Below are 26190 nucleotides of genomic sequence, written 5' to 3'. Positions count from 1 at the left end.
TTTTTACTCATCTGTCCATACCCTGGATAAAAAGAGCAGACACAAGGTTTTCACAATCACACAGTCTCATTGTAAAAGCTATATCATTATACAATCATCTTCAAGAATCAAGGTTATTGGAATACAATTCAGCACTTTCAGGTTCTCTCCTTCGCTGCTCTAATACAACATAAACTAAAGAGGGATATATCTATGTAATGCATAAGAATAACCTCCAGGATAACCTCTTAAATGTTTGAAATCTCTCAGCCACTGAAACTTTATTTTGCCTCATTTCTCTCTTCCCCCTTTTGGTCAAGAAGGAAGGCTTTCACAGTCCCATGATGCTGGGTCCCAGCAAATCCTAGGAATTCTGTCCCATGTTACCAGGTTGATTTACACCTCTGGGAATCATGTCCCACATAGGGGGGAAGAGCAATGAGTTCACCTTGCAGAGTTGGCTTAAAGAGAGAGACCACATCTGAGTAACAAAAGAGGTTCTCTGAGGGGTGACTCTTAGGCATAATTATAAGGAGGCTTAGCCTATCCTTTGCAGGAATAAATTTCATAGGGGTTGTTCTAGTTTGCTAGCTGCCAGAATGCAATATACCAGAAACAGAATGGCTTTTAAAAAGGGGAATTTAATAGTTTACAGTTCTAAGGCTGAGAAAATGTCCCAGTTAAAGCAAGTCTATAGAAATGTCCAATCAAAGGCTGCCGGGGAAAGATACCTTAGTTCAAGAAGGCCGATGAAGTTCAGGGTTTCTTTCTCAAGTGGAAGGGCAGATGGTGAACACAGTCAGTTTCTCTCTCATCTGGAAAGGCACATGGTGAACACAGCATCATCTGCTAGCTTCTTCTCCTGGCTTCTTGTTTCATGAAGTTCCCCGGGAGGCATTTTCCTTCTTCATCTCCAAAGGTTGCTGGCTGGTGGACTCTGCTTCTCATGGCTATGTCATTCTGCTCTGTTCTCCCTGAATCGCTCTCATTCTCAAAAATGTTCTCTCTTTTATAGGACTCCAGAAATTTATCAAGACCCACCCAAATGGGTGGACACATGTCATCACCTAATCCAGCTTAACAACCACTCTTGACTAAATCACATCATCCAGAGAGATGATCTGATTAGTTTCAAACATACAGTATTGAATAGGGATTATTCTGCCTTAATGAAATGGGATTTAGATTAAAACATGGCTTTTCTAGAGGACATACATCCTTTCAAACCAGCACAGGGATGAACCCCAAGATCAAGGGCTCAGCCTATTGATTTGGTTGCGCCCACCACTTGTAACAATATCAGGAATTTTCCTAATGGAAAAGTTGATTATTTCCTCCTTTCTCCCCCATCCCCCAAGGGAACTTTGCAAATACTTCTTTATTCACTGCTCAAAATACTCTGGGATATATCAGGGCGTCACTAACCTGAACAAACCAACATGATCTCATGCCCTATTTAAGATTATCGTGTACTTTAGTATTCAACCAAACTGACCATACAAGTTAAATTAGGTAATGTGCTACCCAAAATATAAATTTTGCACCAAATACACATCACTCCCTTTGGTCTCATACAGAAGTTGAAGTTTTAAAATATGGACGATATTGTCCTTTATCCTGGTTTCTGATCTATGGGAGTCCTACCCAGATCAGCTTCATTCATATCTCTACTTGAAGTTTGATCCCTTTTTCAACTTTTTAAACAGTTCCTATATGGGGTAGTGCTGACTTTGATAGCTTCAGAGCTCTAACTCTGAGTCTCAGGCGTCATATAAATAACAAGTTTCTGGGAGCGACCAGGTTATATACAAACAGCTCAGTATCTCAGAAATTGGAAAGAGCAGTTACAACTCCTGAATATATGTGACTGCTGTAAGAGCTTACAATCTAGGTGCAGTTTTGATCAGAATTGCATTGAATTGATAGATCAATTTGGGGAGAATACATATTGAGTTTTGCTTCCTATGAACATGGTTTATCTCTCTTTAAGGTTTTTCAATACAGGTTGTGTTGTCTTCTGAACATAAGTCTAACAAAACATTTATTAGATTTATTCCCAAGTACCTTAGAGTTTGTATTGTTCCTATAAATAGTGTCTTTTTAAAAATTAGATTATTCTTCTGTTTATTGCTGGTATATGAAAATGTATTGATTTTTGTATATTGATCATATAGCTAGCCATGGTGCTAATTCCCATAATTTATCTATAGATTCTTAAAAAGTTTTCTATGAAGATAATCATATTATCTGTGAATAGTGACAATTTTGTTTCACCCTTTTTAATCCTTAAGCCTTTTATGTTCATTTTCTTGTTTTGCTATACTGGCTAGGATCTCCAATACAATATTGAATAGAAGCAGTGATATGAGCTTCATGAGTTCCTGATTTAACAATGGAATGCTCCTAACTTTTCAACTTTAACAATGATGTTTTGCTAAGGTCTTTTATAGATATCTTTTTGTCAGACTAAGGAAGTTCCTTTCTATTTCCTAGTTTACTTAAAGTTTTTATCAAGAATGGATGTTAAATTTTCTGTTTGTTTATCTGAACCTCTTTCCTTTTTTTTTTTTTGGCATGGGCAGGCTCTGGGAATCGAACCCGGGTCTCTGGCTATCTGAATCTTTTGAAATGACTTAACGGGTTTTCTCTTATCTGTTGATGTGATAAATGACATTTGTAGAATTTCCTAATAATAAGCCACCTTGCATTCCTGGGATAATCTCAACTTGGTTATAGTTTATTATCTTTTCAAATACTATTGGAATATTGTCCCAATTTTTCTTTTCTGAAGATTTTTGCATTTATTTTTACTGTCATTTTTACTGATCATTTCTTGAAAGTTTGATAAAACTTGCCTGTAAATCCATCTAGCCCCGGTTTTTTTCATTGTGGGAATAAAAATTTTAAACTACTTCAGTTTCTTTAATAGCTACAGACAAGTAGGGCTTTGAATTGGTTTTGGCAAGATATATATATATATCTTTAAATTTATATGTATATTTGAATTTTATTGTGGTAACATGTAACATAAAAGTGGCCATTTTAACAATTTTGAAGTGTACAATTCAGTGATATTAATTACATTTACAATGCTGTGCTACCATCCATTACCAAAACTTTTTCATCATACCAGACAAAAATTCTGTCACCATTAAGCAATAATTTCCAATTCTCCCTACTCCCAGCCTCTATTCTTTTTTTTTTGTTCTGTTGCATGGTCAGGAATCGAACCCACGTCTCCCGCATGGACGGTGGGCATTCTAATCTCTGAACCACCCGTGCACCCCTCTGTTCATTTCCAACATACTTTCTGTCTTTATGAATTTGCTTATTCTAGGTATTTCATATGTGTGAATCATATATTATTTGTCCTTTTGTGTATATTTTTAATTATCCATTTTATCTAAAATTTAAAATTTGCATAAAGTTATTCATAATATTCTCTTACAATCTTTTAAATCTCAGCTGTATGTGCAGTTACATCCCCTTTTACATTTCTAGTATTGTTTGCTTTTCCTTCTCTTTTTATTTGTTCAGTCTCACCAGTTATTTGTATATTCAAATACTTTATTTAAAAAATCTTCATTTTTTAATCCAATCTGTCAACCTTTGTTTTTCAATTGGTGAGTTTAGACTATTTACATTAATCTTAATTATTTTATAGTGATTATATTCTCCTTTCCTTTTTTTTCTTATTTTACTGTTTCATTGATCTGGAATTTGTACACTTTATTTTTATTGCTTTAGTGGTTGCTCCTGAACAAGTCTAAATTTAAAGTCTTAAACTTCCCCCTGAACAAAATATGCAACTATTATTTTTGAGTGGTCTGTTTCTCTTTTTAATTCGGTTGATGTTTGCTTCATATATTCTGAGGCTTTGTTGTGGGACGTATGTACATTTATAATTGTTACATCTTCCTCCTGTATTGACCAGTTTATCATTATGACCTGTTTTTTTTTTTTTGTCTCTAGTGCTTGTTTTGTTTGCTTGTTTTGTCTTTTGTTTTTTGGGGGTGCATGGTCTGGGAATCAAACCTGGGTCTCCCACGTGGAAGGCAAACATTCTAACCACTGAAGTACCCATGCATCCTTGTTTTGTTTTCAAGTTTGTTTTTTTCTTGTATTACTAGAGCCACTCCAGCTTTCTTAAGGTTACTATTTGCATGGTATATCTTTTTCCAGCCTTTTACACTCAACCTACTTGCATATTTGAATCTTTCTATAATTTTTTTGTCTACATATTTATAAAAGTTGATTTGAAGTATTTGTTAAATCCAACATGTTTGGACATTCAGAGATACCCTCTATTGACTTTCTTTCCCCCTGGATATGGGTTGTACTTTCCTTTTTCTTTGCATGTCTCAATATTTTGGTTGAAAACTGGACGGTTTAGAGCACAACTCTGGATTTCTCTCTGAAGGGGGTTGTTGCTGCTGATTTCGTTTGTTTGCTTCTTTATATAGGACATTGCCTGGGCTAAATCTGTTATATCTGCATTTTCTGCAGTGTGTAGCTACTGATGTCTTTGCTAAGTTTGCTATTTATTTTTAATTTTCAAAACACATTAACAAGTACTCACAGAATAGATTTCAAAGTTTGGTATGGGTTACCATTCCACATTTTCAGGTTTTTCCTTCTAGCTGCTCCAAAACACTGGAAGCTAAAAGAAATATCATTATAGTGATTCAACAATCATACTCGTTTGTAAAATTCTATTTTCTCAAACTCCTCCTTCTCCATTGATCCTTCTCCCAATCTGTAGGGGTTTGGGGACTCTGCCTATTCTAATGTTTTCATGTTGAAAAGGGGTGCCAACAATATAGGATAGGGGAATAGAATTAGTTGTTATTCTTAAGGACGCTGGCCCCTTTGGGTTTCAGGACTTATTCCTGGCCTAAGAACCCTGTGGAGGTTGTAACTTTCAGGAAAGTAAACCTAGAACATGAAACTTCTGTAGAGGCTCAGTTAGAGCCCTAGGCGTTCTTTAAGGTTAACAGGAATTATGTTTGTTAGGGTTTGGCAAACCATGGCCATCAGTAATATCTAGCTGAAGCTTGCATAAGAGCAGCCTCCAGAAGAGCCTCTCAACACCATGTGAACTCTCTTAGCCACGGATACCTTATTTTGTTACATTTCCTTTCCCCCTTTTAGTCTGGAAGGCTTTGTCGATCCCACGGTGCCAGGGCCAGGCTCATCCCTGACAGTCATGTCCTCCATTGTCAGGGAGACTTTCATCCCTGAATATTATGTCCCACATAAGTGGGGAGGGTAATGATTTTCCTTCCAGAATTGGGCTTAGAGAGTGAGAGGCCACATGAGCAAGCAAAGAGGTTTCCTGGAAGCAACTCTTAGGCATAATTATAGGGAATCTTAGCTTCTCTACTACAGAAATAAGTTCTTGTGTAAGGACAAGCATCAAAATCATGGGCTTGGCCTATTTTCTTGGGAGTCCTAATGTTTGAGAAAGTACCAGGGGCTTCCCAGGTGGGCAAGTTTAATAGTTCCATATTTTTTCTCCAGTCCTTCACGGGACTCTACCAATACTTTATAATTATCGGCCCACCATCCCCTGGGATGTCTCCAGGTGTTCCATTAAACTATACAGAATTACAAGTTATCTTTCCCATTCCAATTGTCTCAGAATCTAGAAACACACTTCTTTTGAACCAAGTATAGCTGCTCTAAGATCTAGGCTTTTAACTGTTTTCTGAAAGAGACCATAGCATATTTGTTGGTTTTTTTCTGGCTTATTTTACACAACCTATTGTCTGCAAGGTTCATTCAGTTAGTTGCCTGCCTCATGATGTCTTTCTTTTCCATAGCCACACAGTATTTCATCATATATATATATATATATCACAGTTCACTTCCGGCTTCTCAGTCATTGTACCTCTTGGCTGCCTCCATCTGTTGGGCATCATGAATAATGTCCAAAATAAACAATCCATGACTTACAGTGTCCCCACTTAGTTGTACAGTCGTCACCATTCTCAATTTTAGACAACTTTCATTAGTTCAAAGAGAAAAAGAACCTATAAACACAGCCTCACCAAATATCAAATCTAAACATCCCCTTATCACTTGCCCCTCTACCCCAATTATTTACCCCTGGTATTATTGTGGTACTGTTTGTCTTCCTGTTAACTATAGGCCATAGCATGCAATAGTAGTTTTCCCCCTATGCCCCTCTGTTTTTGATTTTTTGTACAGAATCAGACCTTTGAAGGAATTCATGCAAGAACTTATTTATAATTACACAGGTAATCAGTGAGATCCATGACACTATACATCCCCTTTCAATCATTTTACCTTCAATATGGTAATGTTACTTATAACCCCGCTAATTAGTTACCATCACTTCTCTTCGTTCCCTTACATTTACTTTCAACCACATTGGGTAGCCTTTCCCTGGTCTCTAGTTTTTGTGTACCTTTAGGTCTGCTATATTCTGCAATGTAACCTCGATTTTACCTTTACCAGAGTCATAATAATGAAATCATAGATTATCTGTCCTTTCATGTCTGATCTATTTCACTCATCATTATGTTGTCAAGGTTCACCCACGTTGTCATATGCTTTGGAACCTCATTTCATCTGACTGCTGCATAATATTTTTTTAAACTTTTTTATTAATTAAAAAAATTAACAAATAAAACATTAAGATATCATTCTATTCTACATATATAATCAGTAATTCTTAATAGCATCACATAGTTGCATATTCATCATTTCTTAGAACATTTGCATCGATTTAGAAAAAGAAATAAAGACAACAGAAAAAGAAATAAAACGATAACAGAGAAAAAAAAAGATTATACATACCATACCCCTTACCCCTCGCTTTCATTTACCACTAGCATTTCAAACTAAATTTATTTTAACATTTGTTGCCCCTATTATTTATTTTTATTCCATATGTTCTACTCTTCTGTTGATATAGTAGCTAAAAGGAGCATCAGACACAAGGTTTTCACATTCACAGAGTCTCATTGTGAAAGCTATATCATTGTTCAGTCATCCTCAAGAAACATGGCTACTGGAACACAGCTCTACATTTTCAGGCAGTTCCCTCCAGCCTCTCCGCTACATCTTGAACAACAAGGTGATATCTACTTAATGCATAAGAATAACCTCCAGGATAACCTCTCGACTCTGTTTGGAATCTCTCAGCCATTGACACTTAGTCTCATTTCACTTTTCCCCCTTTGGTCGAGAAGGTTCTCTCAATCCCTTGACGTTAATTCTCAGCTCATTCTAGGGTTTTTCTCAGTCCCTTGATGCTGAGTCTCAGCTCATTCCATGGTCTCTGTCCCACGTTGCCAGGAAGGTCCACACCCCTGGGAGTCATGTCCCACGCAGAGAGGGGGAGGGTGGTGAGACTGCTCGTCATATTGGCTGGAGAGAGAGGCCACATCTGAGCAACAAAAGAGGCTCTCTTGAGGGTGACTCTTAGGCCTAAATTTTAAGAAGACTTGACCTATCCTTTGTGGGGTTAAGTTTCATATGAACAAACCCCAAGACTGGGGGCTCAGCCTATAGCTTTGGTTGTCCACACTGCTTGTGAGAATATCAAGAATTCAACTTGGGGAAGTTGAATTTCTCCCCACTCTCACCGTTCCCCAAAGGGGGCTTGCAAATATTTTTCTAGTCACTGATCAAATCACTCTGGGATTCATCGTCTCCCTCATTTTTGAAGGACAGTTTTGCTGGATGTAGAATTCTTGGTTGGCAGTTTTTCTCTTTTAATAATTTAAATATATTATCCCACTGTCTTCTCGCCTCCATGGTTTCTGCTGAGAGATCTGCACATAGTCTTATTGGGCTTCCCTTGTATGTGATGGATTGCTTTTCTCTTGCTGCTTTCAAGATCCTCTCTTTCTCTTTGACCTCTGGCATTCTGATTATTAAATGTCTTGGAGTATGTCTATTTGGATCTATTCTCTTTGGTGTACGCTGCACTTCTTGGATCTGTAATTTTAAGTCTTTCATAAGAGTTGGGATATTTTCAGTGATAATTTCCTCCATTAGTTTTTCTCCTCCTTTTCCCTTCTCTTCTCCTTCTGGGTCACCCACAACATGTATATTCATGCGCTTCATATTGTCTTTCAATTCCCTGAGTCCCTGCTCATATTTTTCCATTTTTTTCCCTATAGTTTCTGTTTCTTGTCGGATTTCAGATGTTCCATCCTCCAGTTTTGAAATCCTATGTTCTGTCTCTCGAAATCTACCATTGTAGGTTTCCATTGTTTTTTTCATCTCTTCTACTGTGTCTTTCATTCCCATAAGTTCTGTGATTTGTTTTTTCAGACTTTCAGTTTCTTCTTTTTGTTCTTTCCTTGCCTTCTTTGTATCCTCCCTCAATTCATTGATTTGGTTTTTGATGAGGTTTTCCATGTCTGTTCGTACATTCTGAATTAATTGTTTCAGCTCCTGTATGTCATCTGAATTGTTGGTTTGTTCCTTTGACTGGGCCATATCTTCAATTTTCCTAGTGTGATTTGTTATTTTTTGCTGGCATCTAGGCATTTAATTACCTTAATTAGTTTATTCTGGAGATTGCTTTCACTTCTTTTATCTAGGGTTTTCTTGTTGGATGAATTTGTTGTCTATCTGTTCTTTGACATTCCATTCAGCTTTATCTGGACCTTTAGCTTAAGTTTTGTTTAACAGAGGAGAATTTTTCAGTTCTTGTTTTCTTGTTTCTTGCCCTGCTTGTGTGGTGCCTTTCCCCCCCACACACACTTAGGAGGGTCTACTTAGATATTATAGACCCCAGCCAGATTTTCCCAGACCAAACTGGCCTTCTATCAGGAGGAAAGAGTCACCTGCATCAATTTTCCCTGAGGGTGAGACCCAGCAGGTTGAAAGACTTTCCTGTGAAGTCTCTGGACTCTGTTTTTCTTATCCTGCCCTGTGTGTGGCGCTTGTCTGACTGCAGGTCCCACCAGCATAAGATGACGTGGTACCTTTAACTTTGGCAGACTCTCCCTGCTGGGGGCGTGGTGGAGACAGAGGAAAGGTTGTAGGCTGGTTTTAATGGCTTCAAATTACCAAGCCCTGGTATCTGAATTCCTTGATGGAGGGATTCCACCTGAGTTGGACTTCACCCCTCCCCTGGGGAAGGCACAGGCTCCAGACAAGCCCCAAAAAGAGCTCATTTCTGCCTATGCCTGGGGCAGTTGCAGCCTGAAAAGTCCTGCCGCTGTATCCAGAGGCAGTCAAGCCTTGTAGATACACAGCCACAAAAACCTCTGTTTCCTTCTTCTTCTTTTTTTTTTTTCCCTTTTTCTGTCAGTCCTGCCCCCTCGGTGCCAGGGCAAAAATGAGCAACCTCTGCTTTGATCAGGTTCACCTAAGCTGGGGGCCTATTTTTAGTAATCAGAATTTGTTAATTAGTTCCACAATTGGCCTTTGATTGTTCCCAGTCCCTGCTGCTGATAAAGTCCTTTCTTTCCCCTCTGGGAAGCTGCCTGTGGGGGAGGGGCGCTGGCCACCGCAGCTTTGGGAACTCACGATTCTGGGGGGTGCTTGCAGCCGGTCCAGCTGCTACAGACTGGGGTACACTGTGTGTCTGGTCACTGATGTGGCCCCAGGAGCTGTTCTATACTCTTTCTGGTTATTTAGTAGTTGTTCTGGAGGATGAACTAAAACGTGCACATTGTTAAGCCGCCGTCTTGACCCGGAAGTCTGCTGCATAGTATTTTTATTTATTTTTATTTATCCACTCTTCTGTTGATGGGCAGTTGGATTGTTTCCATCTTTTGGCAATTGTGAAAAGTGCCACCCTGAACATCGGTGTGCAAATGTCTATTCATGTCACTGCTTTCAGTTCTTCTGGGTATATACTGAGTATTTTATTGCCGCACAGTATTTCATTATATATATAAGTATATATCACAGTTCACCTTTCGGCTTCTCAGTCATTGTACCTCTTGGCCGCCCCTCTGTCTGTTGCTATTTCCAGGTCTTAGAGCAACTCAGTATTTCGTTTTCTGAGGAATCACCAAACTGTCTTCCACAGCGGCTGCACCATATACATTCCCACCAGCAGTGAAAAACTGTTCCATTTTCTCCACACCCTCTTCAATATTTGTAGTTTTCTGTTTGTTTAATATCATCCATTCTTATAGGTGTGCGGTGCTCTCATTGTAGTCTTGCTTTACATTTCCTTTATGCTAATGAAGATGAGCCTCTCTTTGGGTGCTTTTTAGTCATATGTATTTGCTCTTCAGAAAAGTATCTATTCATATCCTCTGTCCATTTTATAATTGAATTGTTTGTTCTTTTGTTGTTGAGTTGTATTATTTCTTTATGTACACAGGATATCAGGCTTTTATTCCATATGTGGCTTCCAAATATTTTCTCCCATTGAGTTGACTTCCTCTTCACCTTTTTGACAAAGCCCTTTGAGGTGCAGGAACTCTTGATCTTAAGGAGTTCCCATTTGTCTATTTTTTCTTTTGCTGCTTGTGCTTTAGGTGTAAAATTTAAGAAGCTACCTCCTATTACTGGATCCTGAAGATGTTTCCCTGCATTTTCTTCTAGGAGGTTTATGGTATTGGCTCTTACATTTAGGTCTTTAAGCCATTTTGAATTAAGTTTTGTATAAGGTATAAGATAGGGGTCCTTTTTCATTCTCTTTTTTAATAATTATTTTTAAAATTTTTATTAGGATATCTTCATGCACCATAGTCTATCCAAGGTATACAATCAGTGGCTCACAATATCTGTGATCATAATCACATAATTGTGCATTTATCATCATGATCATTGTTAGCACATCTGCATCACTCCAGAAAAGGAAATAAAAAAAGGAAAAACCCATACATCCCATGTGCCTTACCGTTTCCTCTCCTTACCACTAGTATTGTAATCTCTCCCAAGTTTTTAACGCTTTATCCCCCTATTATTTATTTAATTTTTGTCCTTTATTTTTTTTAACTCATCTGTCATTATGCTGGATAAAGGGAGCATCAGACACAAGGTTTTCACAATCACACAGTCACATTGTAAAAGTTTTATCATTATACAATTGTCTTCAAAAATAAAGGCTCCTGGAACAGAGTTCAACAGTTTCAAGAACTTCCCTCTAGCCACTCAATACACCATAAACTAAAAAGGGATCTCTATATAATGCATAAGAATAACCTCCAGGATAACCTTTTGACTATTTGAAATCTCTCAGCCACTGACACTTTATTTTGTCTGTCTCATTTCTGTCTTCCCCCTTTGGGTCGAAAAGGCTTTCTTGATGCTGGGCTGTGACTCATCCCTCGGAGTTCTGTCCCATGTTGCCAGGGAGATTTACACCTCTGGGAGTCATGTCCCACCCAGGGAATAGAGCAGTGAATTCACATGCCAAGTTTATATATAGAGAGAGAGACCACATCTGAGCAACAAAGAAGTTCTCTGGGGGTGAGTCTTAGGCATAATTATAAGTAGGCTTAACTTCTCCTTTGCAGGAATAAGCTTCATAGGGGCGAGCCCTGGATCGAGGGCTTGGCCTATTGAATTGGTTGTCCCCACTGCTTATGAGAATATGAGGAATTCTTCAGATGGGGAAGTTTAATATTTCTTCCTTTTTCCCCAGTCCCCCGAGGAGACTGTTTTACTTTATTAAGCTGCTGGAATACAATATACTAGAAATGGGGTGGCTTTTAAATAGGGAATTTAATAAGTTGCAAGTTACAGTTCTACGGCCATAAAAATGTCAAAATAAAGGCACCAACCAGAAGTTAGCTCTACTCAAAAAAGGCTGATACCATCCAGAATACCTGTGTCAGCTGGGAAGGCATGTGGCTGGGGTGTCTGGCTTCTGGACAACCCTGTCGGCTGGGAAGGCACATGGCAATGTCTGTTACTTTTCTCTCCTCATTTCTTAAGGCTTCTCTGGGGGCGTTTTCCTTCTGCATTGCCAAAGATCTGTGGCTCTGTGGGCTCTGTCGGCTCTAAAGCTTTTTCCGAAATGGTTCCCTCTTAAAGGGCTATAGTAAGCAACCCCACCTTGAATGGGTGGAGACACATCTCTGTGGAAACCATATAATCAAAAGTTACCAAAAAATAAAAATAAATGAAAAAATTTTTTAAAAAGTTACCACCCACAATTGGGTGGGTCACATCTCCATGGAACCAATAAAAAAGATTCCACCCAGCAATATTAAATGAGGATTAAAGAACTTGGCTTTTCTTGGGTACAAGACAATTTCAAACCAGCACAAAGACTTTGCAAATACTTTTTTAATTCTCTGCCCAAACTATTCTGGGATGTATCGGGGCCTCACACTAACCTGTACAAACCAACAAGATCTCACTCCCTATTCAAAATTGCATGTAATTATGGTGTTTGAATAAACTGACTGTACAAGTTAAATTAGATTATGCAGTACAAAAAATATAAATTTTGTACCAAATAAACATCTCTTCCTTTGATCTCACACAGAAGTTGAAGTTTTAAATATAGACCATATATTTACCCTGTGTTCTGATTTACCTTAGTCCTATCCAGATCAGCTTCATTCATGTCTCTACTTGAAGTCTGATCACTTTTTCAACTTTTTAAACAGTTGCTGTATGGGGTGTTGCTGACTTCCATAGTTTCAGAGCTCTAACTCGGAGTCTCAGGTGTCACGTAAAAACCTGAAGATTATATATTGTGTATAATCTATACACAAATAGCTCAGCATCTCTGGATTCAGAAAAAACAGTTACAACTCCAGAATAGATGTGATTGCTATGAGAGTTTACAATCTATTAACCTTTACAATAGGCTCCAATCTGATAACTCATGCTCTTGACTTCAATTCTCTTGAGTTTGTATATTATGGTTAGTCCATATAAGTGAGGCATGATAATATTTGTCTTTTTGTTTCTGACATTTCGCTCAACATACTATCTTTAAGGATCATTCATCTAGTTGCATGCCTTACCTCTTTCATTCTTTTGGCGATTGATATCCAATTCTCCCATGCCCATTTATTGAAAAGACTCTTCTGTCCCAGTTCAGTGGATTTGGGGGCCTTGTCAAAGATCAGTTGACCATGGATTTGATGGTATATCTCCGTACTCTTGATCCAGTTCCATTGGTCAATACTTCTTTGTGCTAGTACGCTGCTGTTTTTTTTTGTAAACTTTTAAAATTGTCTAATATAGCATATATACAAAGCAAAGAGTACCATGCTGTTTTGACCAATATGTCTTTATGGTAAGCTTTAAAGTCAGTAAGTGTTAGTCCTCCAACTTTGCTCTTCTTTTTTAGGATATCCTTAGCTACTAAAGGTCTCTTGCCCTTCCAAATAAACTTGATAAGTAGCTTTTCCAAGGCTTCAAGGTAGGTTGTTGGCATTTTGATTTGTATTGCATTGAATCTGTAGATCAATTTGGGCAGAACTGACATCTTAACTACATTCAACTTTCCTATTCATGAGCATGGAATGTCTTTCTACCTATTTAGGTCTCTTTAATTGTTTTAGCATGTTTTGTAGTTTTCTGTGTACAGATCTTTGACGTCCCTGGTTAAGCTTATTCCTAGATATTTGATTCTTTTGGTTGCTATTTTGAATGGAATTTTGTCCGTAATTATCTCCTCAGTTAGGTCATTACCTGTGTGCACAAACCTTATTTATTTTTGTACATTAATCTTGTAACTGCCACTTTGCTGAATCTGTTTTTTAGCTCAGGTAGCTTTGTTGTAGATTTCTCAGGGTTTTCCAAGTATAGGATCATGTCATCAGCAAATAATGAAAGTTTTGCTTCTTCCTTTCCTATTTGGATGCCTTTTATTTCTTTCTCCTGCCTCATCACTCTAGCTAGGACTTCTAGTACAATGTTGAATACTAGTGGTGACATTGGACATCCTTATCTTGTTCCCCATCTTAGAGGGAATGCTTTTAATCTCTCACCATTAAGTATGATGCTGGCTGTGGGTTTTTCATATATGCCCTTTATAGTGTTGAGGAAATTTCCTTTGACTCCAACCTTTGGAAGTATTTTTTAATTAGAAAAGGCTGCTGAATTTTGTCAGATGCTTTTTCGGCATCAATCAATATGATTATGTGATTTTTCCTTTTTGATTTATTTATGTGCTGTATTACATTGCTTGATTTTCCTATGTTGAACCACCCTTGCATTCCTGGTATAAACCGTATTTGGTTGTGATGTATAATTCTTTTAATGTGTCACTGGATTAGATTTCCTAATATTTTGTTGAAAAATTTTGCATCTATGTTCATTAGGGAGATTGGTCTGTAATTTTCCTTTCTTTTAGTGCCTTTATCTGGTTTTGGTATTACAGTGATGTTAGCTTCATAAAATTAGCTTGGTAGCATTCCTTTTTTTTCCATTTTTTTGAAGACGTTTGAGCAGGATTGGTGTTAGTTTTTTCTGGAATGTTTGATAAAATTCCCCTCTGAAGCCCTCTCGTCCTGGACTTTTCTTTGTAGGAAAATTTTTAATGACTGATTGAATCTATTTATTTGTAATTGGTTTGTTGAGATCGTCTGTTTCTTCTTGAGTCAGTGTAGCTTGTTCATGTGTTTCTAGGAATTTGTCTATTTTATCTAAGTTGTCTATTTTGTTGGCATATAGTTGTGCATAGTATCCTCTTCAGATTTTTAAAATTTCCTCAGAATCCATGGTAATGACCCCACTTTCTTTTCTGATTTTGTTTATATCCATCCTCTCTTTTTTTCTTTGTCAGCTTAGCCAACAAAGTATTGATTTTCTAAAAAACCAACTTTGGTTTCATTGATTCTTTCTATTGTTTTTTTGTTCTCCAGTTCATTTATTTCTGCTTTGATCTTTGTTATTTGTCTTCAAGTATTTGCTTTGAAGTTGGTTTGTTGTTCTTTTTCTAATTTCTCCAAGTGAGCAGTTAATTCCTCAAATTTTTCTCCTCCTCCTCCTTTTTTTTTTTTAACATGGGCAGGCACCAGGAATTGAACCCGGGTCTCCAGCATGGCAGGTGAGAACTGTGTCACTGAGCCACCATTGCCCACCCCTTATTTTTTTAATATAGGTATTTACAGCAATAAATTTCCCTCTCAGCACTGCCTTTGCCACATCCCATAAGTTCTGATATGTTGTATTCTCATTTTCATCCATCTCCAGATATTTAGTGATTTCTCTAGCAATTTCTTCTTTGACTCACTGATTGTGTGGTTTAATCTCCATATATTTGTGAAAGTTCTGGTTTTCTCGTGGTTAATTTCCAGCTTCATTCCCTTGTGATCAGAGAAAGTGCTTTGTTTAAATTCAATCTTACTAAATTTATCAAAACCTGTTTTGTGTCCTAGCATATGATCTATCCTAGAGAACATTCCATGAACACTGGAGAATAATGTTTATCCTAGTATTTTGGGGTGTAACAATCTCTCTATATATCCATTAGGTCTAATTGATTTATCACATTGTTCAATTTATCAGTTTTCTTGGTGATCCTCTTTCTGGTTATTCTATCAATAGAGGAGAGTGGTGTATTGAAGTCTCCTGCTATTATTGTTGAAACATCTGTAGCTTCCTTCAGTTTTGCCAATGTGTGCATCGTGTACTTTGGAGCTCCTTGATTGGGAGTATAAACATTTAGGATTATTTCTTCTTGTTTATGTAGTGATCTTCTTTGTCTCTTATGATGTCTTTACATTTAAAGTGTATTTTATCTGGTGCTTGCTTCGATGGCACATATACTAAAATTGGAACAATACAGAGAAGATTAGCATGGCCCCTGTGCAAGGATGACGTGCAAATTCGTGAAGCAGTCCATTATTTAAAAAAAAAGTGTATTTTATCTGATATTAGTGTAGCTATCCCCTTTTGCTTCGGTTACAGATTGCATAGAACATCTTTTTCCATCCTTTCACTCTATTTGTATGCTTGGGTCTCTGATGCTTCTCTTGTAAACAGTATATAGATGGATCATCTTTTTTTAATCCATTCTGCCACTCTGTATCTTTTCATTGGTGAGTTTAGTCCAACTTTCAAGGTCATTATTGTAAATTACATGCAACTCTTGAATCTACCTTCTTATCTTTTAGTTCTTGTCATATACATATTTTGTATTCCTCTCTCTCTTCTTATCCTTTAAGTTACCCTTACTGGTTCTCTCCAATTCTTTGTCCTTCTCCATACCTCCCTCTTCTCTTTTTTTCAGCTGACAGAACTCCCTTTAGTGTTTCTTGTAGGGCAGGTCTCTTGTTGACAGTTCTCTCAGTTTTTGTTTGTCTTTGTAGATTTTAATCGCTCCCATAATTTTGAAGGACATCTTGGCTGGATAAAGATTTCTTGGCGGAAGCTTTTCTTACTCAGGATCTTAAATATGCCATACCATTGCTTTCTCACCTCCAGTGGTGCCTGTTGAGTAGCCCAAACTTAGTCTTATGTGTTTTCCCTTCTATGTAGTAGATTACTTTTCTCATGCTGCTTTTGGGACTTTCTGCTTCACTTCAACATTTGATAGTCTGCTTAGTATATATCTTGGAGTAGGCCTTTTTATATTTATTATATTGGGGTTTGTTGGACCTCTTTGATATACATATTTATGTCTTTTATAAGGGTTGGGAAGTTTTCTCTGGTTATCTCTTCAACTACCCTTCCCAGCCCTGTACTCTTCTCTTCTCCTTCTGGGATACCAGTAATTCTTATATTTGTGCACCTTTTTTTGTCCATCATTTCCTTGAAATTCAGTCCCATTTTTTCCCCCATATTTCTTGTCATTTGTTCCTTTTCTGCTCTAGTTCAATTGTTCTATTTTCTAGCTCACTTAGTCTTACTTCCTCTTCTTCAAATTTGCTATTGTTTTCCCCTTTTATTTCTGATTTGGTCTACAGTATCTTTCATCCCTTTGAGATCTGCTATTTTTCTATTTCATCTTTTGAACTCTACTTTATGCTCTTCTAGTGTCTTCTTCTTCTTTTTTTTTAATATACCATACTCCCCACCCCTCCCCCTCACCAATCCCCAGCATTTCAATCTAAATTTATTTTAACATTTTCTCCCCCTATTATTCATCTTTATTCCATATGTTTTACTCATCTGTTGATAAGGTAGATAAAAGGAGCATCAGACACCAGGTTTTCACAATCACACAGTCACATTGTGAACGCTATATCATGATACCATCATCTTCAAGAAACATGGCTACTGGAACACAGCTCTACATTTTCAGGCAGTTCCCTCCAACCTCTCCACTACATCTTGACTAACAAGGTGATACCTATTTTTTTTTTTTTTGTGATACCTATTTAATGCATAAGAATAACCTCCAGGATAACCTCTTGACTCTGTTTGGAATCTCTCAGCCATTGACACTTTATTTTGTCTCATTTCTCTCTTCCCCCTTTTGGTCGAGAAGGTTTTCTCAATCCCCCGATGCTGAGTCTCAACTCATTCTAGGGGTTTTCTCAATCCTTTGATGCTGAGTCTCTGCTCATTCTAGGATTTCTGTCCCACGTTGTCAGGAGGGTCACACCCCTGGGAGTCATGTCCACATAGACAGGGAGAGAGTGCTGAGTTTGCTTGTTGTGTTGGATGGATCTAGTGTCTTCTTGATATCCTTTATTTCTTTACAAATATGTTTGAATAGGTGTTCTTATATGAATAGGTGTTTTGGTTTGGTCATTTAACTGGACCATTTCTGTCTGTGTCTTCGTGTGCTTTGTGATTTTCTGTTGTGGGTAGGGCATTTGATTATCTTAATAAGGTTATTTTACAAGTTGGTTTCCTTCACTTGTCTAATGTTTTGCATTTATTTGGGTTTGCATTGAAGGTTCCCTTTTGCACTTGGCTTGTCAGTAATTCCCTGCCAAACCAAGGTCTGGATCCCATGTAGGGGGTGCAGTTCTACTTGTGGTTTCTTAAAAGCTAGGCAGAAAAGATGTACAGGTGGTTCAGCGGCAGAACTCCCACCTGTCATACAGTAGATACAGGTGTAACTCCCAGGCCATACACCAAAATAAATAAATAAATAAATAAAATACTTGACGGGCTGTTAAAAACTAGGCAGAGAAAGGCTGCACAGGTGGTTCAGCAGTAGAAAGCTCACTTGTCATGTGAGAGACCTGGGTTTACTCCCAGCCTATACACTAGGAAGAAAAAAAAAGGTGATGACGCCTGGCTTGGTCTGTCTGTGCATGCTCAAGATTCCCGGGCCTCCGTGGGTAAAGGGAAGTGGGTCCAGGAGTCCACGAGCCTCCCTCCCTGGCCAGCCATCACATGTGCTCTGCTCCACATTCCCCCCTCATCCCCAGGGCAGGACCCTCTGGTCTCTCCCAAAATCAGGTGCCCACCTTGGGCTGCCTCAGGAGTGGGAACAGGTACCGTGTACCAACTCAGCAGTCCCTCTGCACAAGGATTCAGGTCTGTCCCTCTCCAGGCTCCCCGCAGAAGTCCTAGCTGCAGACCCAGGATGGAAGGCCTCCTAGGACAGAGCGCAGGTGCACACAGTTTCCTCTGGACCTGTGCCTCCTGCATGCCACCTGCCCCTGGTGGGCTCGCAACTAAGGACATTCAACCATTCTCTAGTCCCAGTCTCTCTGCTTCAACTTCAGTTTGATATTTTTTAAAAGTGTGGCTTTTCTTAGACTACCTATAGGCATGCTTAAGGGTTACTTCTGGAGGACCTCTGTTGTTGCTCAGGTGTGTCCTCAGTTTCTCTAAGCCCAACTCTGCAAGTGAAATCATTGCCCTCCCGCATATATGGGGCATGACATCCAGGGATGAAAGTGTCCCTGGTGACGTGGGAGATGAATTCCAGGAATGAATCCAGACCTGGCACCATGGGTTCAACAATTACATCCTGACCAAAAGGGGGAAAAGAAGTGTGATTAATTAAGTATCAGTGGCAGAGAGAGTTCAAATAGAGTCGAGAGGCTAATCTGGAGGTGGCTCTTATGCAAGCTTCAGGTAGACCTTGCTACCTATCATAACCTGCCAACCCCCAACCAGGACCATTCCAGCCAATCCTAAAGAACACCTAGGGCAATATATGAGATTCCACAAGGACTCCAGGCACTAGAGTAACTTTCCAGAAACTTGCAACCTCCAGATAGGTCCCTGGTCCAGATAAGTCCTGAAACCTAGCCCAGCCTCTCCAGAACATCTCCCTACCCCATATTGGTGACAGACCCTTCCAATATCAAAAATTTAGAATTGCCATAACCCAAATAACCCCAAAGAGAGGCATGGAAAGATCAAAGGTAATGGTGGAATTATACATAAAAGATAGGACTTAATAAATGAATATGAATGCTGAATCATTAAATTGATATCTTAGTCTCCAGTATTTTAGAGCAGCTAGGGGTAAAAACCCAAAATTGTGGAATTGTAACTCATATCAAAGTCTGAAATATGTTCTACAAATAATTGTGGTGCTGTGCTTTGAAATTTATAGCTTTTTTTTTTTGTATATATACTATTGTTCACAAAAAAAGAAGGAAAAAAAAGTCAATTGTGATGCCAGAAAGATATTTAAGCCCCCTAGCCTCCTATATTCTGGAGCAGCAAGAAGGAAAAACAACAGTAACAACAACAACAAAAAGAAGTGTGGCTTCTTAGAGGTCAATCTTGTCTTCACAGCTTATTGCTCAGCCAAGAATTGGACATAGGTTGTGCTCAGACACACTGAGTAAACAAGGCTTCCATCCTCTGCTAATGGGTCTTTGTGTGTTATGGGGGACATTAAAATTCCAGATCATTTTCAGGTCTCCCCTGGGTTTTCCTTTGTCTTGGACCTTTTACATATCCACTGAGCATTCAGGCAGCTTCAGAATTGCTAGGAATGTGTGGATAACTTAAGATTCTTCAGCCTCTGCTGCCCAGGAACACAGCCTCAGCCAGGAATATGACTGCAATCTCAGGCTAGTGGAGCAATTTGTCCTACCCATGTGCTCCCAAGGTCACATCCATGTAATGTATATGGACGTGTGCATCACCACCAGTCCCTTCAACCATGGCAGCAAAACTGCTGCTGCTCCTCACCACCTGCTCCGCCCTGGCAGAACATCCATATGTACCAAGCTGGAGGGAGGGATGGGAGCACTATCAAGCATAAACACTTCTCAGATTATTATATGCCTTATATGCCTTTGGGAAATTTCCAGAGCCCTGAAACAGTTGTTCTGTCAATTTTATCCAGCTACATGGTTGTATTTTGGGGAGAGGATTTGCCTACCACTTCACTCAGCCATAGTTAAATCCCTCCTCTGTTATACATTACTTTTAACAGTGTTTTCAATTGTTTTACTCCTTGTCTTGCTATGGTTATAGTTCACTAATTCTCTCTCTAGCTTTTTGGCTCTATCTAATCTGCTGTTTGATCTCTGCCTTGCACTTTATTTCAAGAACGCTATTTTTTATTCCTAGCAGTTCAACTTGTCTTGTGCTTTTTCCACGTCTGTTTATTCCTAATGGTGCATTGGTTCAGTCCATCCTTTATTTATTCAAGTATGTTTTACATAACTGCAATGTGCTGTCTCTGACAATTCCATTATCTGTTGTGTTTTTTATCTGCTGACACTGCTGTCAGTGGCTTGCCTTCTTGTGTGCTTTGTGATCTTTAATGAGTTACTACTTGAGCTTAGTCTGTGGGAGTCTTGCAGACCTTAGTTGGGGAAGGTTTCTTCCAGACAAGATTTGCTTCTATTTTTTCTGGTAACTAGAGAGGACCAGCCACCAGAGCCCACTCCAGCCCTCCCTCCTGGAAGGTGGGGGAGCAGAGTCTGGACACCTCCCCCCCACAGGCCCAAGGCTCAACATCCACTGAGCAGTGCTTCCCTTTCAGTTGCTTTCTGGCCTCTTCTTCCATTTTTGTGCATCTCCCCTACCTCTTTTAGGTCTAGCTGTGCCTGAAAAAATGTGTCCTAAATAGTAATTGTTCTTAGTGGTTCTTCAGAACAACCAGTCAGCCACATACTAAAAGCAGAAGTCAGGTTAGTATTTACTGAGCTTTGACTTTATGCCAGACAGTCTTCTAGGCACTTCTCATGTATTCAGTCTTTCACATGTCACAACACCCCTACGAGGTGTGTACTGGTAATACGCGTGTTTTACTGATGACACTGCGGCTCAGAGAGGTAAAGTCACTTGCCCAAGTTCTCATACAGCTACAAGTAATGGATTTGGAATTTAATGCTGGTGTCTGGCTGTACAATCCATGCTCTTACCCACTATACTGTCAGTGCATTTGTGTATGTATCTGTATATGATAATATCTGTGGCCACGGACGCAACATCAAAGTGGCTGAGTGCTTCAGGTGTTTACTCTGATGCCACCTTCTCATTGTGGCTTAGGGCAATCAGAATATGATTCATCTCCTGTCTCTAGTCCCCTGCACAGCACAGGACAGGACAGGATCAGTGATTATAGAATGAATGAACACATGCATGACATTTGACTTACTTCTCTCTCCTCTTCCAGTTCCTGTTAAAGAACCCAAAAAGATGCCTAAAACAGCCATCCCTATAGTCAAGAAGTTGGTGACAGCCCCGACTGGGCCTGGCAGAACCAAGTAAGGAGCAGGACATGAGGGTGGGAAAAAAGGGAAGAGGGTACAAAGTAAATGCCCCCTAAACCCAGGGTCTGATGAAGGTATGTTCCAGGACACCTAACGGGGAAAGTCAGAAGCACCCCTCCCGTGACTCAGGTAAGGGCATGACTCCTGTGACTCCAGTGGGGTAACACTAGGGGATAGGGGTGAGGTGGTTGTGCTGAGGGACAGAGATGGGAAGAGACTGAGGGTCAGAGTAGGCCTGGGCCCCTAAGGTCCTGTTCTTATAGGTTGCAGTGTAAGCTTCCTCAATGGGAATCCTGGCTATCCTGGCAGAAAGCGAACCAAAACCCAGAATCCCCGGCAATGTTCTATGCCCAGTCAGGTGAGAGGCCATAAGACATGACGATGGGGAGGATGGAGGCAGAAAAGGGAATGGGAAGAGTCTGGTTCTCAGCGATCTGGTGTGCAAGGGCAAAGGATCCTAGGCTAGGCAAAGGGGAACCAGACTCAAATCTTCAGTATATACTGCCCTCAGCTAAGACCCCAACTCCATCACCCACAGCAGGAGCAGAGCAGCCTAGCAAAAGCCTCTTCTGTGAATAAAAGCCCCACTCTGGACAAGACTTCCACCCCAGTAAAGACGCTGTCTCCAGATAGTGCTGCCACCCCAGAGACGATCCCGACCCTGGACAAAGTAACCACTGTGGAGAAGACCCCAACTCCTGCCAAGTCCCCCACACCAGAGAGGGTCTTTTTTGTGGATAAGTCCCCTGTCCCAGAAGCCCCACCTGAGGATGAAGCCCCTTACTCAAAGATGGCCCCTTGTGGGGAAGAGGCCCCTTCCCTAGACGAGGTGTCCTCTGAGGAGGCCTCCACCCAAGACAATGCTCAACTTCATCTCATCTTCCCCGAGGAAGCCCCACAGCAGGCCAAGCCCCTTGTGGCCAAGGAGACTCAATCCCAAGAGGAGGTCCACGTACCCAAGGAGCCCTTGCGCCAGCCTCACTCCCTAGAGAGCTTCCTCTGCTTGATGAAACACCCCCTGGAGAAGAGGGACAACTCCCCCCTCCAGCCTGAGCCCAGGTCCCTGCCCTCCATTGAAAAGCCCAAACCACAGGCAGAGGCTATAACCCTCCAAGAGGAGGCACCTGCCCAAGATGAGAGTACCCCGAAAGAGGATATGGCCCTGAACAAGGAGGTGCCTCCTAAAAAGGAGATGCACCTGGAAGAGGAGGAGGTATCTCCCAAAGAGGAGGTACCCACTTCAGAGGTGGCCCCCGCCCCAAAGAAACTGCATCCCAACGAGCAGACTCCAGACCCCCAGGAGGACCCCTCCCTCCATCCCCTGGCCCCACAAAATCTCACAGAAAGCAAGGGTGACGGTGTCGACATAGTAAGTCTAAAGGACGAGATGGAGTGTCTGAGGAGGTCGCTGGAGCTGATGGGAATGCAGCTGGAGTGAGTGGAGGATGGGGCCGGGTGTGGGAAGAAGGCCTGGTCTCTAGGCCTACCCGACCTTCCCCCTCACCACCCGGTCTTGCATTTGCAGAAGGAAGCTGACCAACATCTGGGAGGAACTGAAGAACGAGCGGGAGAAGCGCCTGTTGCTGGAGGTGAGTGGGCTGTGAGGCCCAGGTGTGTGTGAGGGGGGCGGGGGTGGTGGTGCTGGCACTGCCCCTCCCCTGAGGTCCTTTCCCTCCCAGATTCAGATGGTGCAGAAGACTCGCGAATCCCCAGGTCGGGACTCCATCCATGCGCAGACGCAGACGCAGTGAGGGCGGACCCCGGGAGGGATCACGGTCCGGCCTAGAAGGACTTATGGCTTCGGCCACCCACGTCCTTGCACAGGATTTCGGGAAACTAGAGAAAGTAAACTCGCCTAGTGCACGCGCTGTGCCTGGTCCGTGCGAGGGGCGGGGCCAGGCTGGCGCTCCCGGTTCCCCGCATTCCTGGCGGTCTCTCCCGGGCACATCTGGCCAACATGTGGCTCCCATTACCGTTCCCCAAGCCTGCGCGCGGCTATTTTTATCCACCGGATGGTGGAGGGAGGCGGGTTTCTCCTTCAGACGCCAGCCCCGCGCTGGAGCCCTGGCGGGCAGGAGGGGCCCCCCGAGGCAGAGGCCGACCCGTGGGGCCTGGATTCCGGAATCCAGCTGTGCACCAGGGGCGGGGCCGGCCGGACCAGTTCCCGAGCCCCGACTCCTCCCAGTTGGCCCCAAGTGCCCGCTCAGAGGGACTCACAGGAATGCACCCGACCCCTACAGGAACTCCACGTCCACAGCCAGCTCAGGCCCACGATCCACTGGGGCTTACAGGATCTTGTCCTCAAAGTCAGGGTCCCCTGAGGCCTGGTGGGTGTGCGCATGTATGCATGAACCTTGTGCATTTGTAGGCACAGGTGTGCCGTGCGCACAGGCGTTTGCGGGTAAAGATTGCATGTGGCGATACCTGTTCTGTGTGTGTGAGCACAAAAAGTTGCTAGTGTGGAGATTGGTGTGATAGTGGAGTGTGGGTGCAGGAGTGTGTTTTTGCCGTCAATGACGTGAAAACAAGCGTTTGTGCCGAGGCATCGGGTGGGTGCAGCAGGGCAAAGCAGTGGAGTGGGGCCTTGGCCCTGGGGCCACTTGCGTGGCAGGAGCCTGGAGGGCCCTGGGTAAGGCTAATAGAGGGAGAGGCTGAGTCACTGAGAATGCAACTTTCATTGGTCACGTCACCGCTTCACCATCCCCTAGAGAGGAGGTGGGGATCTGGGAATCCCATATTCTGCCCTCCCCCCAAGGACATCTGCAGGGCGGGGAAGGCTGCCTCCCCGGGTCCTTGCTCAATAGCACCAGGGGCGCCGTGGAGGCGGGGCCCCATTGCACCGTGGAAGGGGGCAGTCCGAAGGTCGGGAGCGGCTCCAGGCTCTTCTCTATGTCCTGTACCCAGAGTGCGCTGCAGCGGGAGCCGGGCGGGTCAATAATAGTGCATGCGGCCCATGGTGCCCGCGGCCGAGGGGCTGGGCCCCAGGGTGCCGGCGCCCAACAGGTCGGGCTGCCCGGTGCGCCAGATCTCCCGCAGGATGCGCTCCCGCTCCTCCAGCCGCTGCGCCCGCTCCAGCTCCTCGGCCGACGTGAAGACGTTGACGCTGAGGGGCCCGTCGGGCTCCGGGGACAGCTCAGGGCCCGGCAGCGTGTCGTCGGGGCCCAGCCGCGTCACCGTGTCCTCTTCCTCGTCGTCATCGTCATCCTCGGGCTCGAGGGTGCTGCTGCGGGGGTCGCGGCGTGGAGCGGGGCCCCGGGGCCGCGGGCGGGGCGCGCAGGAGATGCTGATGACTAGTAGGCACAGGGTCAGCAGCAGGCCGAAGCAGATGCCCAGCACGAAATAGAGGCCAAAGCTCTCGGGGTTAGCTATGGGGCAGAGGGCAGAGGTCATGCTGGAGCCCCGGCGGGTGGGAGTCCTTCCTTCTCGAAAAGACTCCAGGGTATAGGTTAGGTTGCAAAGGCCGTCACCGACTTCGGAGGATCTTAGGGAGCCGCCCACGGGCGCTGTGGGGCAGTGAGGGTGGGCGTGGAGGGGGTGAGGGATGCCAATGGGTAGGATGGGGCCTAAAAGGGGCAGGGAGGGGTGCGTGCCCCCGGGGCTCCTCCGGCTGCCAGCGCTCACCGCGGATGTGTGCGTAGGCCGCCAGGCTGTTGCTGAGCAACTCCATGTCCCTTTTGGGGGCGTCCATACTGCTCTGGGTGGGTAGCTCCCCTGTCCGCCTGCGAGGTCAGCAAGGTCAGACCCTTCCCCCCAGTCCAGAGCTGCGCGCTCCCCCAGGCAGCGCCACTACCCGGGGGAGCAGCCCCAGGTGCCACCCAGGAGGAGGGGCGTCCCTGACTCTGCCGCAGGCCTGGGCCTGGTCTTGGGGGCTGGGGTCATCCCGCTGGCCTGGTCGCCCCTCCATCCCCCGGCCGGGGGAAAGGGCCGCACGACGCTCCGCCTCCTCCCGGAGTCTCCTGCAGAGGCCCGGCTTCGCCGCCGTCTGGGGAGCAGGATGGAGAGCAGGGACGCGGCCGCCACCCCCGACTTCCTAGGCGGCCTCCGGAGAGGCCGGGCCGCCTCCCTCCCCGCATCCAGCCCGCCCCGCGGGGACCCATCGGCCCGGAGGCCCGGGCTCGCTCACCGTCGACGTCCCGCTTCCCGGCTGCACGACCCCGGCGACTCCGGCGTCTGTCCCGGGCGGCCACATACGCCCGTGGCCCGGCTGCTCCCGTCCCGCCGGGTCCCGGCCGCCCCACCCGCCCGCCTCGGCTCCCAGGCGGCGGCAGCGCGGGCCGGACACGGGCCGACGGACCAGCGGGCGGAAAGTTTCCTCGGAGGAAAGAGGAGGGATGGGGCGGGGCGGGCGGGGGAGGCGGGGAGGAAAAGGGCCGGGAGAGGAAGGGGAGAGGAGAGAGCGCCCAGGAGGAGGGGGGCGAGGCCTGCGGGGGCCCGTCTGCTCCCCACAGGAAACCGCCCGGGAGGCCGGTTGCAGGGACCCACCCCCAGACTACTAACAACAACAAAAATAATGATGTTGACGTTCAGAAGAGGTGACAGGCAAAGGGCGAATCCTTTATTCTTTCACTTAATCCTAATAACCGAAGTGCCCTGGTGATCCAGTGGTAGAATGCTCACCTGCCACGCAGGAGCCCTTCCGGCCCACCCGTGCACCTCCACACACCACCCCTCCCCCCGCCTAAAAAAAAATCCTAATAATCCTATAACA

General features: G+C 43.3%; 2 protein-coding genes and 1 non-coding gene across 8 annotated transcripts in view; 2 read left to right on the top strand and 1 right to left on the bottom strand.

Moving 5' to 3' along the window:
- SH3D21 (SH3 domain containing 21) overlaps positions 1–23348 on the top strand; it is a 34798-nt gene extending 11450 nt beyond the window's left edge. For 5 of the 6 annotated variants that reach the window (XM_077150290.1, XM_077150285.1, XM_077150287.1 and 2 more), the window contains 6 exons: positions 21386–21476; positions 21568–21611; positions 21746–21840; positions 22021–22916; positions 23008–23071; positions 23162–23348. In XM_077150290.1, coding sequence (XP_077006405.1) covers positions 21386–21476; positions 21568–21611; positions 21746–21840; positions 22021–22916; positions 23008–23071; positions 23162–23233 — 1262 coding nt within the window. In that variant the 3' untranslated portion in view covers positions 23234–23348. The remainder of the gene's footprint in view (positions 1–21385; positions 21477–21567; positions 21612–21745; positions 21841–22020; positions 22917–23007; positions 23072–23161) is intronic. The other variant, XM_077150286.1, reaches the window with a different exon arrangement.
- Positions 15636–15742, top strand: LOC143675177 (U6 spliceosomal RNA). Its single transcript, XR_013171421.1, has one exon. It is a non-coding gene; the product is annotated as a U6 spliceosomal RNA (small nuclear RNA).
- A 790-nt stretch (positions 23349–24138) lies between the features above and the next one.
- Positions 24139–25806, bottom strand: EVA1B (eva-1 homolog B). The gene is made up of 3 exons (XM_077150291.1): positions 25606–25806; positions 25104–25201; positions 24139–24847 (listed from the first exon to the last, which is right to left on the bottom strand). The coding sequence occupies exons 2-3, from the start codon at positions 25168–25170 to the stop codon at positions 24414–24416; spliced, it is 501 nt and encodes a 166-aa protein (XP_077006406.1). The 5' UTR covers positions 25171–25201; positions 25606–25806; the 3' UTR covers positions 24139–24413.
- Between the last annotated feature and the right edge of the window lie 384 nt (positions 25807–26190).

This window comes from Tamandua tetradactyla, chromosome 2, assembly GCF_023851605.1.
Source record: "Tamandua tetradactyla isolate mTamTet1 chromosome 2, mTamTet1.pri, whole genome shotgun sequence".
Taxonomy (NCBI): Eukaryota; Metazoa; Chordata; class Mammalia; order Pilosa; family Myrmecophagidae; genus Tamandua; species Tamandua tetradactyla.
The sequence above is the reverse complement of the archived record's forward strand: the minus strand, read 5'-3'. Positions and strand labels throughout refer to the sequence as shown.

Bases quoted from the DNA above. Each gene is read 5' to 3' on its own strand.
- EVA1B (XM_077150291.1), bottom strand. From the start codon at position 25,170: ATGGACGCCCCCAAAAGGGACATGGAGTTGCTCAGCAACAGCCTGGCG. The intron at 24,848-25,103 runs GTGAGCGCTGGC...TCTGCCCCATAG, and splicing joins GGCCTACGCACACATCCGCG to CTAACCCCGAGAGCTTTGGC.